Here is an 18075-nt window from a genome sequence, read left to right on the forward strand (position 1 = left end):
ATCAGAAGAGATTGCAAAAAGTAACCCGACTTGAACAACAAAAATAATCTAGTTTGTACAACATAAATTTACATAAATTAGTATTCAAAGTGGGGTATCTTATATCTGTTTACCATGCACATGCACACATTGAAGGACCTGTTCCCCTTCAGAAGCTCTCTGTTTATCACGCTCTCTCTGGTCTGAAGCCTCAACCTCTCCACTCTGAATACTGGAAGCAGACAGCAGCCCCCACAGGCAGCTCCTTGAGTGGTTTCTCATGTTTTTTTTGTTTCTTTTTATCAACATCTCCATAATGCGGCTTATCAGAATGTTGTGTTTTTTATAATCGACAGCAGAGGTCACTGTTGGATATCTTTCTGTTAAAAAATCCAGACTAGTCCTGCCATACAGCAGAGTACTGTATGAGATTGTGTTTTTAGTTTGAATTAAAGAATGGTACTATTCTCTATCGTTTCCATATTTTTTAAGACACATGGACATATTAGCTGTGACCTCAAATGTAAGTATTGTCTTATAGCCTTGGCCTACTGATGTGGCAAAAATGAAGTCATTTCAGTAAACCCTCGTCATTCAGACTCACTTCCTGTCACACTGAAGGACAACACCAAAAAAGAACTACAAAAAGTAGGAAAAAGCTTGCACTGTGGTCGCATCACAGTTGTAACGTTCCTGTCACTGTGGTGCAGCATCTGACAGAAGGCTTGATAAGGTCATGTAGGCCTGGAGGACGACGTCTTCTTACTCAGTTTAGTACGACAAATGTCTGTCACATGGTCATTTTGGTGTTCAATACTACTCTCAATGTTTCCCACGCTCCTCAGCCTCAGGAAAGCTCCTGTATTGAACCCATACTGTGTCATCACATGCACTCATACGTGCACACACACACACACACATCAAACACACCCTTGCTGAAACAAACACAATCCCCCGGCGCCTCTTTCCTGAGTGACGCTGCCGAAGCAAAATAACAATGACAGGCAGCAGAGTGGAGATGTGTGTGTGTGTGTGTGTGTGTGTGTGTGTGTGTGTGTGTCTGTGTGTGTCTGTGTGTGTGTGTGTGTGTGTGTGTGTGTGTGTGTGTGTGTTTCTTTGTCCTCTCATGCAACACTCTCACACACACACACACACACACACACCCTACTGAAACCCCACCCTGGTGCTCTCCAATTGTTTGGGTGAAGGGTGGAGGTCAGAAGTAGCCTGAGTGTTCACTGGATGTTCTTCTTAGTGACTGCGAGGGGAATGTCTTTTTTTTATATTCCTATTATATATCTGCAAGTAATTACCAAATTAAGTGTTTCCCATTTCTGTTGATTCTAATTAGGCAAAATAGTCTGACTCAGCAAGTATGCCTACAAGTCATATACACTAATAATAATGCAGAACTTTGAAAAAGAAAAGTAAAAAGTATCGACTTCAACAAAAAAAAAAAAGTGTTGGAGAATTGGAAAAATATTTATAAACAAAATAACCTTTAAAAAAAGTAAATTAAATTGTCATCAACAAATACAAACTAAACAATAAAGTGAAAGACAAATGTTGGACAAATTCATGTTTAATACAATCTTATCTAAAGATCTGCATGCATCGGGAATCACACATTGTATGGTCCTGATTATAAAAAAAGAGCTTCGCCATCCAAAACTAAACTTTCTCTGTGATGTTGATTTAGCTGATTTAGCTGCTTAACCCGCTGCACTAATAAGCAGTGTCTTACATTAAGTCTCTGCCAGTAACTTTAGTTGACACTAAAGAGGTAAAAAGTAACAGGTTTATGAACCAAATGCATCCAAAGAAGACACATAGTCCACAATACATACAGAAGACACACATTTTAGTAAAACTCATATACATTGTCATCAAAAGACTACATTTAAAAACAGAATTTGAGGCAAAAACACCACTGAGCTATGTGCATCATCTAAGAGCCGCAGTTGTCTCCCCCTGACTCTGAACACTAGTCTGCCATTAGTCAGCAAAAGTCGTTATTCTGGGTGACAGAACAGACCATCTCTTCTCAACAACATCCTTTTAACACCTGTTGTTCTGCTAAATCAATCCCATAATCCTGACACTTTTACCCTCCTGTTAAATCCTGTTTACTCTCACACTCTTGCACCACACATTTCATGTGGTTTATATCTTGCTCAGCCAAATAATTAAGTGACCTGACACAATATGACAGCAGATAATTTCTTACCCTTATCAATCACCAGCATGATGGGTCTAAGTGTGCCCCTCCTCCCCTGGCCCTGGCCCAAGCCTGTCTCCGCCCACCACTCTAAACACAGATATTTACAGTAGGTCCTATTTATTTGACTTGCCCGGGCTCTGTGCGGCCCTGATGGCCAAGCTATTCTCTCCATATTGATGGTTGTTTAGAAAGAGGTGAAATAAAAAGACAAAGTAACAGGAACTTTGGGCGGTTTTTCCCGAAATATCCTCTGGTTAAGCTCAACCAAAAATATCACTGTAATCATAGTACTGTGTGTTTATTTCTAGTTGTGCAATCTTTGTGTTTGGGTGTTGCATTTCCCCTTTTTATTCTGTAAAAGTGAATGCCAAATGTGGTTTATCATGATAACAGATACGATTGTTTGGAGATACAGTATATTTACATAATGCAAGTTTGGTCCAAGTCTTTTTGGGACTTTTAAGAAATGTGTAGTAACAATTTATAATCAACATCTCTGAAAAACAGAATTTCCCACAGTTTGCTGAGAGATGTGTTAAAGCGTACATACCGTCCTGGAGCCTCAGCTGCCGGAGGAAGAGGGGACTCTGAAGGACGTTACACCTGCCCGGCTCATCTTCTCGCGTCACCAGCATCAGATCACTGTAGACAAACACTGTCACCTACAAGAAACGAGCGGCAAAGATGGAAGAAAAAAAGAGAGAAATATAGGTAATTTAACACCTGGGTCTCACGTGGTCTCAACAGGACGTTACACCGTGAAGTAATCACATGTCACAAACACACATCTGCAGTGAGATGCACATACACCACCTAACACTGAACAAGCCTCATCCATACAAAAGCTCCCCCCCCCCCACCTCATTTCCTTGCACAGGAAATGCAGTTCACACTTACATAATTGTCAATACACATATACATCTAGCCACAACTTGCATTTTAGCCCATTGTATGTTAATCCTGTGCTAAAAAGTGTAATTATTTGTCATTCATTAACCTTAGATACCGCCATATCACTACTCAAAAAGGGAATAGCTGCCTGAACATGAATGAACACATTTTGTATTGAATTCATCCCGTGAGGTCCTGGGACAGGGATGTCGTATGTGTACAGATTGTAAAGCCCTCTGAGGCAAATTTGTAATTTGTGATATTGGGCTGTACAAAATAAACTGAATTTAATTGAATTGAATCCCCTTAGTTTGGATGCCTGTACTATTTTGTTTTACTTGTACTATTCTATCAAAGTAATAACCTTTAAGATTTACAGATAAGTCTGTAATATGACCCAGTGTCTGCAGAAAGTATATAATAAAACTTGAATTTTGATCATTTAATGCATGTCTGCTTTTGTAGCCTTGGCGATACTGTATCTTCCCACACTCCCTTTAAAATGAGGACACTATTCCCCCCCCCCCCAGTATCCCCTTCATAGTGCAAGATTAATGATTGATCGTTATTCATTGCTCATATGAAAGGATGGCTTGATCTGAATGGGTCAGTGTGTGCAGATGAGGCAGCGCTGCAGCTTATAAAAGTTTGTCCTTTCATGCCACATAACAGACATACGGTGAAATTATTGTAGATGGGCACTGTTTCAAGACAATGTGCTCGCTTTGGTGGCTTCCTCTGAAGAGTGAGATAGCAGAGAAGGTGTTTCAGATGTAGCCAGTATGTGGTTAGAGTGTATGTGTCTGTGTGTGTGTGTGTGTGTGTGTGTGTGTGTGTGTGTGTGTGTGTGTGTGTGTGTGTGCGTGTGTGTGTGAGTGGGTGGAAGAGGATGCAAAGTAAGAGTAAAGAACGAGGCCAGAACAAATTAAAAAGTTTTTACACAGAGAAGCACACTCACACTTTACCTGCACAGACGCAATAACAATATAATAAGGTTCAAATAAACATAAAGCATAAACGGTCGCACAAAAAATTGCCGTTTTAAATCTCTCAGTGGTTCTTTCTTTTTTCAAGTTTACCAAGATAGACATTATATGTCCAGCCTAAAATATATGTTAAGTAACACAATTTGGTTGATGGAGATTCATAAAGGCTTAATAAATTAGAAGGACTAGAAGAAGTAAGACACTTTATAAACTGATTTAATTACTAAATAACTATGTTAATATCAATAGCTATCTACCAGGACATGTTCTTTTTTACTTATTAAGAATTCATGCAACTTAATCCACTTAAATCTGTTATGACCAAATGACAAATTGAACTATTTCTATTAATGAATGCACTAAAAATCAATTTAGTCCAAATGTCACTTTAGATTAAATCAAATTAGTGCAATGCTTTTGTCATTATTTCTGTTCAGCTATTATAATGTTTGAGTGAACAATAGAGTGTGTGTGTGTGTGTGTGTGTGTGTGTGTGTGTGTTTGCTACCTGGGCAGACTTAAAAAAACCTCTGGTGAGTAAAGAGTAGAAGATGGAACAACACTGACTGATCATTAAAAAGCGCCAGCATATCGCAGTGGAGAGAAACTCCCTCCCAACAAACACTGGCTGTTAAATATTTGTTTAATGACCGACCCCAGAGAGAAGCCAGACTTCCTTCAATGCCAGCGGTCACTTCACTGCACAGATTACCGGAGAGGGAAAATTAAAGAACTGCTGCAAGAGCTTCTTTAGATCAAATATTCCTCTTTCCTCCTGTCTATTTCCAAATATGCATAGACAGGTTTCTTCTGAAAAGCATCATAATGAAATGTCAGACAAGATTCCCTTAGTTGAAACACAGATTCCAAACCTCAAATTTCAGAAACATTACCCACCCGTCATTCATCTAGAGTTACCATTAGCAGGATGCTGCATCCGGTGATGTCTATTATTTGGTTGTCATTAATTCCTCTACAACAACGTAAAAACCTAAATGTGTCACAACTCTTTCTTTTAGGGAAAATTTACCTTTATGTTGATCAAAGTAATGCAAATATTTGTAAAATAAATACGGGTAGATTAAGGTAACTGACAGTATGTAATGTTAACTTGAGTTACAATCAGCTTGTCTATGTGAACGTGGCGAACAGACAGATTTATTATTATTATCATTAATTAAGTATGATTCAGTCCTTAATAGTTTCTTTGAAGGATACATTTGCATGTTCAACCCTAAAAGCCCATTAAACCTATACACCTATAGCATTAAAGTACTTGTTACAGAATAAAAATCTTTCTTTTACATTTCCATTACCCTTACTTTTGATTACTTACTTGGAGATACCTTTATAGTGCAAAATATAATTGTACGGTGAGTTTAATATATTGTGAATGGCTCGTTAATATATACTGAAAGTTTCTTTTCATCCATAAAACATTATTTCTTCCTCAGTCAGATCTTTGGCACTCTCTTCTTTAATTAATTATTCATTTCCCTCAACTCAGATGGGTCTGATAGTTCAGAGGACTTACAAAGTCTTGTAACATCTCCTCTCTCATTTCTATACTTGCTTTCCCTTCCATATACATAAATAACTCTAAAACACACTGACTTGAGATGCACATTGGGGCAACGGGCCATCACTTGGAGTTTTCCCCAATAAACTAACTGCATAGCTGGTTGTGACAAAGCAACACAAACTGGTCTGGTTGTCTCCTGCAATCTTAAAGAGACTGTAGAGGAGAAACGAGGGCCACAATCGTATCAATCTATCTCTATCAAATTATAGAACTCTTCGAAGGAGAAGGGGGAGAAAATGGCATTCTGTCTCTCCTCAGATCAGCAAGATCCAATACTGCGTCGTGCCATTTTGTAGCTCTTGGGTTTTCTTTAAATTAGTTTTCGATCATATCCTGCATAAAGTGTAGGATGTTCCTTGGTCAGAAACGGAAATTCCTTTCCTGTGCAGAATAGTAAACTGAAGTAAGAGCCACGGGGTGGGGCTTTTTGCACAAAGCAAACAGACAGAAACGTTTAATATGTAATATAATTACTGTCCATGCATGTTCTCACATCACCCGCCGAGACAAAGATAAACACACATATTGAACTCATTAACGCGCTGATGGCACGTACCTTGAGAGAATGGTGCTTGCTCTCATGAAGTATCATCTCCTCAGATAAGATGAGAGATCGGCTGCACAGGTCCAGAGGCTGAACGTGGAACAGAAAGTTACACAGACGGATTACAAACAAAGTCTTTGGACATCATTTTGAGGCTCGCTCATCAATTGTTGACATCTTTAACCAAATACGTATTAATGTTACTTGTATTATTACCATAATACCATTGTCAAAATTATGAATATAATCGAAGCATTTATGAAAATCAAGAATATAATATTGTGTTTGTTATAGATCAGTAAAATAAAACACAAGGTTGCTGTACCAGATCCATTTTAGCTCCCAAATCACAAAGATCTGCTCAACAATAAGCCTTCTTTTTACTGTGGGAAACACAACCAAAACTGATTCTATGGAGACAGAAAGCGAGCTGTGACTGAGGCGATACGTCTGATCTGAGTTTGACAAGAGACTGACACTTCAAATGAACTAGTGAGGCAACGTAGGAGGAGGGGGACTTCCTCTCAAGTCGGGGTGGGCCAATTCAATGTGTATGTGTAACAATTGCATACTGTGTGAAGTAGGGTCAAGGTTGCACGCTTCTATATGAATTAACAGGAAGTACCACCACATTTTATTTTTGAAATGACTCATGTCTTCCCATAACTTGCTTCTGCTTTCTGTCTTTAGAGAAATAAAAGAATGGTAATTATCATTACAGAAAAGAAATAGAAACCAAAACAAGCCCTTTCATTCAATCAACACAGGTCTTCATTTTCTTGTGCTGTATCCAAAAGATATGTTTAGAAAATAACCAGAAAGAGTCTGACAAGTGCTGTAGCCTAAAGACGGGAACTCCAAAAACTGAATTCCCGAGATAACATTTCTTCGAACAAACTTTTATTTTTACAATCAACACTTGAAATGATGAAGGCACTTGAAAATGACGAGGTAGATTCCCCTGTTTGACCACTGAAGACCTCCAGTAGTGGTCTTAGATGCACAACACTTAAACACTACAGTATGTCTGCAGTTCAAGTTCGCCCAAGCCCCTCTTGCTCCCTACACATCCTCTCTATTCTTTTAGCTCTTTTGCCAGCTGAGAAGATCAATACCACTCTCATGCCTGTACGTTATATAAGAAGCTGCAGCCAGGAGACAGTTAGCTTAGCTTAGCATAGAACCTGGGAAACAGCTCCCCTGGCTCTGTCCAAAACTGGCTTACCTGAACGAAGATGGGGAAGATGAGGATCTTGGGTGCCACTTTGACATATCCGTAGTTGCCATGTGGAGTGTGTGAGCGGACAATGGTACAGTTCTGGTAATTGGCAAAGTTGGCACTCTGCTGTTGGTAGTTGGGTACACCTGCATTAGTGGAGGTGGACGCCGTCTTTGTTGTCTTGGAGTTGTGAGACCGGCGTAGGAAGCCAGTGCGGCTGGAGAGACCCCCACCACCACCACCACCTCCTCCTCCTCCTCCTCCTCCTCCTCCTCCACCTCCTCCACCTCCTCCACCAGTCATACCTCCAGAAAAATCCCCCCCACCACCTCCCTGGGGCTGCGATCCAGAGGCCTGCTGTGTGGGATATAACCTGGCAGCTGTGGGAAAAAAAGATCGCAAAACAGGTGAGTGTAAAGACAGATTACATAAAAGTTCTGGAGCTAATTCATAATTTAAAGCGCTTTTTCACTTTCTTACTGCTAAGTGTTGCTATAAAAATGTGTTTTCAGTCACCAAAGTAGGATCCTTTGCTCAGTTTATGTTTGCCTTATAGTGCTGGACAACACAGAAAATACATATTTGATCTTTTAAGCTGTTATATCGGCCAGGTTCCCGGAAAAAAAAAAAGATCAACCAATGAGCATAAACCTGCTGATAGTTGAGTGTTCCAACAAAGCAGTAAAAGGTTTGTAGTGAAGTCATTAAGGATAACAGGATTTAAACTAAGCATTATGTGTTTAGCATTTGTTGTATTTCTACGGTCTGTTTAATGCGAGACTCTTCAAGTGTGCCAAATGTTAAATAAATGTAATCATATTCATTTAAATAACAATAACCTGTTATGTGATGTAAAAAATGTAATTACCATTGGGCTACATCCAAAATAAGAAACCAAAAAGAACCAAAGCGGACACAAACAAAAGCTGTCTGCCAAAATAAAAGACCAGAGTTCACTTGTGGCCTTTCTCTAAACATGAGAAATCTTACCTAATGTTCCCTGGTTGTCTTGGTAAACAGGCCTCAATATCTGAAAGCAGAATAATGACAACAATATTTAATAAAAACATAGAAAATTGTTGAAAATTTAAACTACGTCTAGAATGGCCAACAATGTCAATGATACAGTATTTCATTGTTTTATTGCTAAATGTGATATCTGGACAGAAAGGTTTGCCAGAAGACATACTGTACATGCTTATTATAATAAAGTCTTTTTTGTGTTGTTATGCAGCAAGTTTGTGTGTTTAGGGTTTCTTACATGAGTCTTTAGTGTCTAGGACTCAGATGAGCCCTTTGAATTGCACCAGCGAAGCAGTGATGGTTTCTTTGTGTCATAACAAATTACAATCAACTGAGAGAGTAAAGATAGAAAGCTACCACCATATCACATGTTGGAGGAATAAACACAGTAGGTTAGCTAAGGCACAACATGTTTAAAAAACGAGCTTCGCATGATGAATATCTCCGAGCTTTCCAAGCTCTTATTTTTGCTAAATAGTTTTGTGTTACCATTTTACCAACATGACCCATGAGCCATGTGATGGCCACCACAACATCTTATCAAATCCCTGCCTTTGTTTGAGATAGTATTGGCTGTTTGAAGGGTGTGTTCAACATGAGAGGCTTGTACCTCTCATCTTTTTCCAAAAGCTTACCAGACGACTCTACACTCTTTGACTTTAGTTTTTTTTCCTTGATTTCTCTAAATCTACGTCTTCTATCAATCAATCTCATCTTATTTTTGGGACTGCTTACACAGTGTCTTTTGCAATGCACTACAATAACTGATTCACAGATGAAGATGGACACTACATGAGGCACACATACACAACACACACAGCTCTAAGTTAAAGACAGACTTACCGACACAGGGAAAGACACTTTAACTTTACTATAAAGTCTACATATAAAAGAACAATTATTTAGTTGGTGAGAAATGTTTTGGAGGCAATTATTTAGACACAGTGGGCTGAATGTAGATGGCACTGCTGCAATTAAGGATAACTCTCAAACACATCTTGAATCTTTTTGTTCAACATGTTTGTTAGCCTGAAATGGTTAATGGGTTAGTATCATATTGTTACTAGTTTTGTTAGCTGAGGAATTCAGTTCAGTCTTTTTGATTTAATGAGTTTGCTTTATTTTGTTTATATGATCAAAGCTTTTACTCCATTTACATAACTTCACTGGATGGAAAAAATAAGTACATGCAGTATAAAATGCCACATACGTACTTTGCATGTTTTACTGAAACTGCGTATTGTGAAATGGACCACAATTGCAATAATGAATTGTCATCAAGTGCTTGTTTTGTTGAACTTTCTCTTTCTTAAGCACTTAGCAATTTGTTATAAAAAAAAATGATGTATAATTCACGGCACATAGATGATTTATCTATTCTGTCTGATATCTGGAGGATAGATTATATCAGATACAAATGCATTGTTTTCCTAATATGAACCTAATACCTACTTTGTTGGTAGAATGAAATGAAAAAGATATTGCCAAAGCTTCACATATTACAGGCATACAATATATTATTAACAGCTACATATTATAGTGTATGTTATTGTCTGCTCTGCTTTTCAGTCTATTGCCCCATCTACATTACACTGACCTGTGTGAAATGCATGCAGTCTGTTCGGAGCATGTGTTAAAGCACAAGTCAGTGAGACGGCAGTAACCCAAATGGCCCAGACATACTGTATACAGTCCTTCTATCTATCAGCACCAGGGATGAAAGGTAAGGAGACATATCTAGGATGAGCCACCATATGACCGTGGTGAGGATGGGGAGGACGAAGAAGATGATGAAGATGCAGTCCACCACCAGTCTGCGGTACCTGGCTTCCATGGTTGATGGGGGCCAGGATGATGTAGTTGTCCCCGTTGGATGCCTTCACCCTGGTACCCTTCAGTGTGGCAGTGTGAGGGTGGTGGAGGTGTCGCGGTTCCCCATCCAGCTCCTCGGCCGACCCTCCGTGGGCCCCCCACCCCATGGTCCCTGAGCCTACGCCACTGCTATTTCCAGCTTCGGAGCCGTTGACCAGCAGCCTGCGGGTTGCGGTGGCACGGTGGTGGGCTGGGAGAGGCGGCACAGCTGGGGGGGCTTTGCTGGTTCCAACATCGGGAGCACGCCGGCGAGTGGGAGGTGAGGGGGCATCATAGTTTGAGGCGGACTGCTTGTAGGAGGGCCGATGAATGAGGCCCTCGAAATGAGGTTTAGCTGAAGGGCCTGTGCGCCACACCACCAGTATGATTTCATTTGCACTGTTTCTACAATGAGAAAGACAAATAGTGTTTAAGTATATTGTATATATATTTTATGAATCTTAAAATATGTCAATCAGCTATATATATATATATATATATATATATATATATATATATATATATATATATATCTGTAAATAACTTCTGTAAAGTCAAATTAAAAACAGAATATTTTCCAGATAATTTAATTATTGTATAAGACTATACAATATGTAAATTAATGTAAATTATGCTATTTAAAAATACCCGAGTCATAAAAGTATATATGGGAAAACTCAAGAAGGAAAGAAAAGGATATCAAACACTAACAAAACTACAATATAACAAAGATTATGTTATTGACTGCTGATAAATCACGGACGTCACAACATCCGATTGTACAGGAACTCACTGATTGCCTGCCGCCAATAAGAATTCAGTTACAATCTTAACCTTTAAAATGAACAAGCTGTATACACTGCAGGTCTTGTTCGGGCAGCCATACGTGTCAGAAGGGCTCAGATTGATCTGGAGGTCAATCATGATACCAAACTCCTAAAACAAATCATCCCATCAGATAATCAATAGGTCCTGTGTGCTGAATAAGCCTGTGAAAACAGTACATCATCCCATAATCCTCTGGCATGTTGGACTCGTTACCTGATAGCATGGGCTAAGTCCATACATTTCCACTGCTCCACTGGCTGACCATTTAGCTGCAGGAGAGTGTCCAGGTGCTGCAGACCTGCCTGATCCGCTGGACCCCCTGCCAGAGTGAAGAGACCGAAAGAGATCATTACACACTTTCAATTGACATTTGTACGAACCAGGGTGATAGCTCCTTTATGTATTAAGCTTCTTCCTTCAGTGTTGTAGCGACAGAAGGGCAAGCTACTGTGCAGGTGAAACAATACATTAGTTATCTGATATTATGGTTCTCTGTTGTTTTCTGACGCAAAATTCAGTTGGCATTCCCTTTTGATCTTTAGCAGGAACAGTAACGCTGCAATCAGCTCAAGATTCAGCATCGTGTTCAACGACGTGGCAGCAGGGCAGACGCCTGCTCACACGGGGGCCCCGACTCCATGTTGTCCATTTGACAGACAGGCTCCCTATTAAGTCCTGCTGACTGAGCCGATGCTAATGGTAACTCTCAAAGCTGCGGACAGTGAAATATCAAAACGTTCATGAGATGCCAAATTCAGGTCAATCGATGTGAAACGAAAGCAACCGTCACAGTAATATAAGCCACTACCATATTGCTTACATAGTCTAGTGCCTTTAATTGAGAATACAGGCGGGAAAAATCTATAATTTTTGATTAAAAACGCAGTCCAGCCACCGGCTTTGACACCATATATGTGTGGAGTTCATGTCATCAATATTATTCAAACAAAAAATCTACTGTTGGCAGTCCTGAGAGTAAAAATGAAAAACATCACAAAATTACATTTCAATCCACTTTGGTAAAGAAACGTTGAACGCTTCCAAGTTGCAATGAGAAAAGCAGAGTACATAAAGAAAAGAAAGATGTTAAGCAGTTTAGGCCCAAAGACAGAGCAGAACTGTGAAGACCTCACATTTTAAACAACAACCTCTCTTTGGAAAGTTGAGTTTCATTCACACAGACACATGAATGCAAAACGTACCTGGATCTACAGCCTGCACCCTCACAGGGGAATCTGAGCAGATGGTGAAGCCATATCCATCCTTTCCTCGAAGGATGGTCACCTGCAGAACACACACACACACACACACACACACGCACATGTTTATTTTGTGATAGGAGGCTAGGACCTCTGTGTCGCTCCCCCACTACCCGAGGAACCAAAAGTAGCATGCTGGCAAAATACTCAACTTCCTTCCTACAGGACGATAAAGTAGATTTGTATTCTGCTTCTACTTCCTATTAAAACTGTCTTGACAGCAGTTTCCCGGTGAACCCAATTAGCTGCCTTAGTGGGAAAAACAACTCCACGAGATGGAGAAAAGATGTTCTTTGTCCAGGAGTTGGTTAAATTACTGAAATACTGAAAGAACAGTGCCCACTTATTTAGACCTTTGTTTAAGTAATAGTACAGTTGGTGCACACAAAAACACAGATGATGCTGTGAAAACAAACACAAAGTCTCTCTTGCATAAAAAAAACATACATTTTACAACCATTAAGAACATTTATTTAATGGGCACAATCATTATTATGTGTGTGCAAAGATTCATTCTGCATATGCTTCTCTTACTGCACCAACTGAAAGGAGTAGACCTAAACTGTTTAAAACTGTATTTTTACTCCCACCAAGATTAGGAATTTATTTTTACAAAACTAAAACAGCACATATACATACAGAAAGTAACTGTGTATTATGAAATTACGATTCCATTGTCAGATCTTTTTTTTTTAAATAAAAGTAAACAGCTTTACATAGGAGAGTAAGGATCGTAAAGCCTTTCTGAAAGCAATATCTCTGTCCAAAAATCTCAGTCCACACGCACACATACAGACAGAGACAATCCTGGTGCTCCCATTGTCTCTCTTTCTCTTTGACCCCGCATCGCCAAACATTCAGTACCTGTGACCGCAAGTCTGAGCCAAAGTCAATAAAGTTCCATCCAAAACATCTCACTTTCCATCTCATCTGCTGACAACCAGGGGCCCAGAACACACACACACACACACACACACACGGGCGCGCGCACACACACACACACAGCAACCCCCAACGTAATTTCTCTTTATTCCTGATGCAAAGGAACACATATTAGCTGCTAAATTACAGCCTACCCGTAAGCAAGATGCAGCTACTTGCAGAACTATGGTGATTATTCAGGTGCCTGAAGCTTGTGATGACCCTAAAATGTCGGGTGCGATTGTGGATTCTTATAGTCCAATGATTTTATGCGCCCTGTGTCACACTGTTTGGGGCCACAATTGCTCAACCGCATTTTCCTACCCTTCAGTCCCTCAATTTCTCTCTGTTTCAGTCCATCTCCAAAGGACACAGTTGGCCTTGTTACCTGTTGTATAAAAGAAAGTAGGACTGTCATCTCATTTCGTTTGTGTGGACTCTCCTTGTCATCTCTGAAACTTGATCAACCATGTTGTATACGCTAAGATTGATGCCCTGCGCTGTGCGTTTATTTTATAAAGACGGACAGAAATAACCTAATCACCCTTGAGCCATGCTGTGTCACAAAAATATGGATAGGAAAGAATGAAACCTACATAAACTGAGTGTAGGTGAAGAGAGATGAAAAGATGATGAACAGGGAGAGAACAGATACAAGATATTACACATTGGTAAAGGAGACTTGAGACGGAGCGGATGGCGAAGACAAATAGAAGACCAGATGGGATGAAAAACAACCATTTCACTGGAATTACAGAAGACAAACAACAAACAGTCTTAGGACATTTTTGAAAGATGGACTCGGAATCTAATATGTGGGAGAAAACTCAAAATTAACACAAGTGAGAGAGAATGGGTTTATCACGCCTTTATCTATTTCTGTGTCTTTATTAAAAGCAGTTCCAGACATTGTGTCCTTTTAAGGGACACAATTCATCCGAACTCCGGAGCCTTTACATCGTTAATTACATTAGTAAGCATAGTTGAGTCCAACCACTTGGACTCCTGTGGTCTGCCTGGGAGACGCTCTTCCACTTCGAAATGGAATAGACAAGACAGACTGATAATGTGAGAAATCAGCATGAATGTTCTTTAATGTGGGTATTTCTTTTTCAGTGCATCAATCCCAAGATGTATTACTGAAAATGAATGATGATAAATGAATGGGAGAAGTTCCCCGCATGCATTAAATATTTAACTTGTATGCAAAGGGTTTATTAATGAATTCATAATTCAATCAAAGGGATTGTGGAAGAATTGACGAGACTAAATCGTAAGATTTTAATTTTCTTGTAATGAGTGTACCCAAAGGAGAAAAGTATTGTCGCCCACGATTGAAAAGTATGCGTGCATGCATGCGAGACATCTTTTTATATCGCCGCCCCAGTGCTCCGCCATCCTGTCAGACATGACTGCATGAAGCTCGGAGCACAAATCCTGCCAGTTTCTGTTGATCTGATAAGTCGATGTCATGCTGTGTCTGCTTTCCCCACAATGAAGCAGAGGTAACATTAACTGCATCAACTAAATTAAATCTACCACCCACCCACACATGATATACATATTTGGTGAGGCAATGTCATCTGGGTGATTATGTTCAAAGGCTAGGTCAGCACATAGCCCCCACAGAGATGACTCAGGGGTCATGAAGCCTTTTTGTCACGCAAGTCCAGTCTCCATTGTTGTAGTGTCTTCAAAACACACACGTGTATGGAAATAGTTTTTTATATTCTGTTTTTTATCACATTTGGTCTAACGAGAAATTCAGATGTGCACAAAGTGGCTTACGTAAAGAGAGTGGCATCAGTTCATATCAAAGAAAATATTTCTCTCCTCTCATCCACTCCTACCATCCTTCTCTCACTTTGTGAACAATGAATAATGTAGAGGACACGTCGCTCGCTCTCCCCTCTCAAGAAACACACATCCCTTACAGACAATTATTCCTTTCTGCATGCTTTGCACATGCAATTAAATGTGCTGAGTTTTTGTATTACAGTAATTGCAAAATATCAGGATTTGATCATGTGCAAACAAAGATATTACCTCCTCGTTTTTTTGTGCAGTTTGAGAGCTGATTACAGTGTCGCAGCTTTATTAATTATGGAATTCAATTCATCTTTTGCAAATAAATTTTAAAAGCACTGATTAGAGATTGTAACTGCCGAACCTTTCTTCATCCTCCCAGTCTCTCACTCTCACTCACAGGTCGATAATATACACCAAATGCCCCTCTCTCTTCATCCCTCGCCTTACTCTCTGGAACACAGACACACCTGAGGCAGCCTACATCCGATGCAGAGGTGGCACAGCCCGTGGATGGTGTGCATCACACCTCCCTCTCTTCCCCCTTGTGCGGTGTTCAGGTCCGCAGCCAGCACACACACACTGTGACGGTGACTTTCCACCTGGCTGGCCCTCCTGCAGCCCGAGTATCTCCACAGCCTCCTCTGTGCGGCCGAGTGTGTGCTCCTGGGGCTGTGCTCCGATGGCTGGGTGAACTTGAGTGTGTTGTGAATCATCTCCACGGTGACAGACGACCAACGAACGGACGGCGTGGCTTTCGTCCTTCAGTGTTCAGAATGTGGGGTTTCCAGGTGAGGCTCCAGTTGAGTTGCGAGTCTAGATAATAATATCGTGTCTCACCTTGCTGGTATAACAAAACGTTGTCCTTGGAGACTTTTGTCACCCAAACTGGCCCCTTCCAGCCAACGAGTGGAGATTCAATTTTTCTTGATAACAGTCCTTTCTGCAAAATTGTCGTCAATCTGCCACTGACCTCCAGCGGGACTGTTATCCATTCAAGGCTCCTTAGTAATGACTCCGGTCATCAACGCACTTTCCTGTAGGCAAGTTTTTACGAGTCTGTCATTCCATCCACAACTTTATGTCTTCCTCTTGGCAATTTTAAAAACTTCAGCTCAATCCATCCTTCTTCCTCTTCTGTCCTTCAACTTTTCTTCGCTCTCTTCTCTCCCTTCTCCCTCGGCTATCCCCGAACACACTGTCCGGCAGCAGTTGCAGCAGCCCCTGAGATCGGCTGTGTGAGAGTGCGGTGGCGGCGTCATGTAGGCGAAACTGGCGCTGGCTCGGCCTGCTCAGGCCACACTGTAGCTCCTGGCAGGGGCGCTCATGGGAACTCTTCAACAGCAGAAGAATAGGAGGAAGTGCCTCCCACCGCCACCCCCCACCCCCCCTCCTCCTCCTCACACATACACACGCATGCTCATGCACTTACGCATACCTCGCCACCCCACAGCCAGGACAGCTTTGTGTGTCTGTCCCCGATAAGGCCAGTTTGCTTCCTGAGTCCACACTACGAAGCTGTGAGAGGTGCTACAGCTCTCAGTCGTTTGCAAATATGCACTGCAGTGACTAATGCAGGTGGCACAAGGGAGACGGGGGAGAAAAGGCAGCAGTTTTATGGGAGTGGTTGGGCTCATCGGGGTCTGCAAATATAAAACAGCGGACATCAACTTGTGTCCATATTTGCACTGTAAACGGAAATGTTTCTTAATTGCTTACGACTTTTGTGTCGAACAATTTTTAATGACCGCGTTTCCCAACAAAAGAGAATGACAGCGGCATTGTTTGGGCCCACACTGAACTCACAAACACGCACACATACCTCAATCAGCCTTCACTCATCAGAATCTTTCCACCTTAGCTCCCACACCACCCAATCTCTGTCCAGACATTATGCGTGTTTGTTATGTTTTCAACGTCCATATTTCCTCTGCTTTTCCTTTCAGCTGCTCCCCCTCACCCCCAACCACACAGAACGGAAATTCGCAGGTCTGCGACCTCTGACAATCTCCCCTACTCGTCCAGTAATCCAAACATTACTTTTATTTTTGTTTTCAATATCAATATGCCTGGGAAAGAGGTGGTAATCTGCTAAAAAAATAACAACAAACACCTCAGCAAAAGTGAAAGAAAAAGCCTGTTAATTTACGGCTAAAACAGTAGCCAGTCTAACCCCTAGCAACCCCATTAATTCCCGGCTTGCCTCTTTTCCTTTTGAGCAGTTGGATGCCTGGCTCATGGAATGAAGCATGGACAGAGAAGTGACGGAGAAAGAGAGAGGGGTGAAAGAGGAGCAATTCTGCACTAGTCTCCACAGTTCTAATAAAGTGGCAAAAAAGGCCGTTGTCTTAAGATCCCTTCATGCCAGTAGTAATGGCAGCTTTTCCCTGTTTGCCTTTTCAAAAGGGCGAGGGTTACCCATCAAGCACACAAAAAACACTTTCTCTCTCTTTCATGCTGCGCTGTTCACCTCTAAATAGGCAGAAGGACGGATTAGAGGGAGAGGAGAAAGGGAGAGAAGAAAGCATGTCTTAGGGAGAGGAGTGAAAGAAGCTTGTCTAGGAGCCAGACAAGGACAATCTGGTGTTTAGCAGTGTGGGATCTCTCTCTCTCTCTCTCTATCTCTGTGTCTCTCACTCTGCCTCTCTCTCTCTTTATGACCTGAATAGACAGCTATCAAAGGAGAAGGCGTCTTCCAAACCAGTGAATACACAAGTTCAGGGTCAATGCTCAGGTTGTACTTAAAATCCCAAAAGTGCAAGCTGAGCATATGAATTCATACTACAGTTACACATTTGAAGGTGATAATGTGTGTAATATGAGATGACTACACACCTAAAAGAAGAGCCCCACGTCTCCAACCGTAGACTACTTAAGATAGGCTTCCACAAATGTAAACAAGTTTAGCACTTCATAAATCTATGAGTCAAATCAGTTCAGTTTTCAAATGCACAATTTAGTACTT

General features: G+C 40.9%; 1 protein-coding gene across 2 annotated transcripts in view; it reads right to left on the reverse strand.

Moving 5' to 3' along the window:
* Nucleotides 1-18075, reverse strand: part of rgs3a (regulator of G protein signaling 3a) — a 120532-nt gene that overhangs the window by 64206 nt on the left and 38251 nt on the right. The window contains exons 10-17 of one of the 2 annotated variants that reach the window (XM_034546399.1): nt 12327-12408; nt 11338-11443; nt 10269-10701; nt 8413-8452; nt 7719-7802; nt 7429-7685; nt 6216-6293; nt 2751-2862 (exon numbers count right to left, since the gene is read on the reverse strand). In XM_034546399.1, coding sequence (XP_034402290.1) covers nt 2751-2862; nt 6216-6293; nt 7429-7685; nt 7719-7802; nt 8413-8452; nt 10269-10701; nt 11338-11443; nt 12327-12408 — 1192 coding nt within the window. Of the gene's footprint in view, nt 1-2750; nt 2863-6215; nt 6294-6528; nt 6658-7428; nt 7686-7718; nt 7803-8412; nt 8453-10268; nt 10702-11337; nt 11444-12326; nt 12409-18075 lie in introns of those variants that run through there. The other variant, XM_034546396.1, reaches the window with a different exon arrangement.

Source organism: Cyclopterus lumpus, chromosome 12 (assembly GCF_009769545.1).
Source record: "Cyclopterus lumpus isolate fCycLum1 chromosome 12, fCycLum1.pri, whole genome shotgun sequence".
In the NCBI taxonomy this organism is placed as follows: domain Eukaryota; kingdom Metazoa; phylum Chordata; class Actinopteri; order Perciformes; family Cyclopteridae; genus Cyclopterus; species Cyclopterus lumpus.